Source organism: Cucurbita maxima, unplaced genomic scaffold, assembly GCF_002738345.1.
Source record: "Cucurbita maxima cultivar Rimu unplaced genomic scaffold, Cmax_1.0 Cma_Scf04008, whole genome shotgun sequence".
Lineage (NCBI taxonomy): Eukaryota > Viridiplantae > Streptophyta > Magnoliopsida > Cucurbitales > Cucurbitaceae > Cucurbita > Cucurbita maxima.
The window spans coordinates 1-1,453 of NW_019276024.1; the positions used below are offsets into that span (position 1 = coordinate 1).

The 1,453-nt window shown below is 36.1% G+C and overlaps 1 protein-coding gene across 1 annotated transcript; it reads left to right on the forward strand.

Moving 5' to 3' along the window:
* Positions 1 to 84: 84 nt before the first annotated feature.
* On the forward strand, positions 85 to 782 carry LOC111475968 (isoflavone reductase-like protein; the record flags this gene model as incomplete). The annotated part of the gene is made up of 2 exons (XM_023119968.1): positions 85 to 286; positions 616 to 782. Coding segments are annotated over 2 exons (369 nt in total), but the record flags the coding sequence as incomplete, so codon positions are not given.
* Positions 783 to 1,453: the final 671 nt, after the last annotated feature.

The window sequence follows — 1,453 nt, forward strand, 5'->3', positions numbered from 1 at the left end:
CAAAATCGACATCTATGACATTTAAGTTTGTCTCGTAGAATGTTCAAATTATTTAGCGTAACTTATTTCTTTTTGTATTATCAGCAATATTCAACGTGGAGAGACATTGCCACCTATATTATTAAAGTTGTGGATGATCCAAGAACATTGAACAAAATCCTCTATGTTCGACCACTTCAAAACACCTACTCTTGTGTTGATCTTGTCGCCCTTTCGGTACAAAAATGTGGGAAAACCCTTGACAAGTCCTATGTTTCGGAGCAACAACTATTGAACGACATTCGAGGTTAGCATTTTCAATTATTCACTTTCGAGCTACCAAAACGTGTTTATTAGAGAGAAATTTTTTGCGCCCTTGTAAAAAAATGTTTCGTTAAAACAATCTACCATTTGGAGGCTCAGCATCGTTGCTGACACATCACTCAGTGTCTAACTCTGATACCATTTGTAATAGCTCAAGTTTGTCGTCGATACATATTGTCCGTTTTGTCCCGTTACGTATCACTGTCAGCCTCACGATTTTAAACCATTTTTGTAAGAAATGTTTTGTTCTTCTCTTCAACCGATATGAGATCTCACACAACTAACTGCCTTTTTTTTATTGTTAATTTGCAGAAGCTTCATTTCCACTATACCTAAGGCTATCAATTTTCTACTCGGTTTTTGTGAAGGGAGATCAAACCAACTTTGATATCGAACCATCATTTGGAGTGGAAGCCACAAAATTATATCCCGACGTTGAATATACAACTGTGGATGAATTTCTCAATCAATTTGTTTAAAGCACATTATGGGAGTCTTATCTGCTACTATCTTCATTAAATAATAGTGAAAGCCTAATTGTTGTGTTTTTCTGATTTTCTTGTATTTTGATATGAATGAGAACCACGTTCGAATGAGAGCGATCATGAAGATAAAATAGTTAAGAAAGGTTTAAAATAATTGAAAGTTACTACTCATACCTACCAACAAGGTTCATCTTGTTTTTCGATATTTAATGATTGGAACTCTAAAATTAAGCAAGACCCGTGTTAGTGTGTGGGGTCTTCACTCTTAGAACTGAGAAGTATTTCTAAGGGAATGTCGGGCCCATCAAGAAACATGTAAATGTGAATGAAGACAAAACAATGGACCTGTGTTGGTCTGTAGGGTCTTCACTCTTAGAACCGAGAAGTATTGTAGAGGAATGTTGGGCACATCAAAAAACATGTAAATGTGAACGAAGACAAAGCAAATGACCCATGTTGGTCTATGGGGTTTTCACTATTGGAACTTAGAAGTATTGTAGGAGAATGTTGGGCCTATCAAGAAACATGTAAATGTGAATAAAGACAAATTAAAGGACTCGTGTTGGTACGTGGGATTTTCACTCTTAGAATCAAGAAGTATCGTAAGGGAATGTCAGGTCCATAAAAAAACATGTAAATGTGAACGAAGGCAAAACAAAGGACCC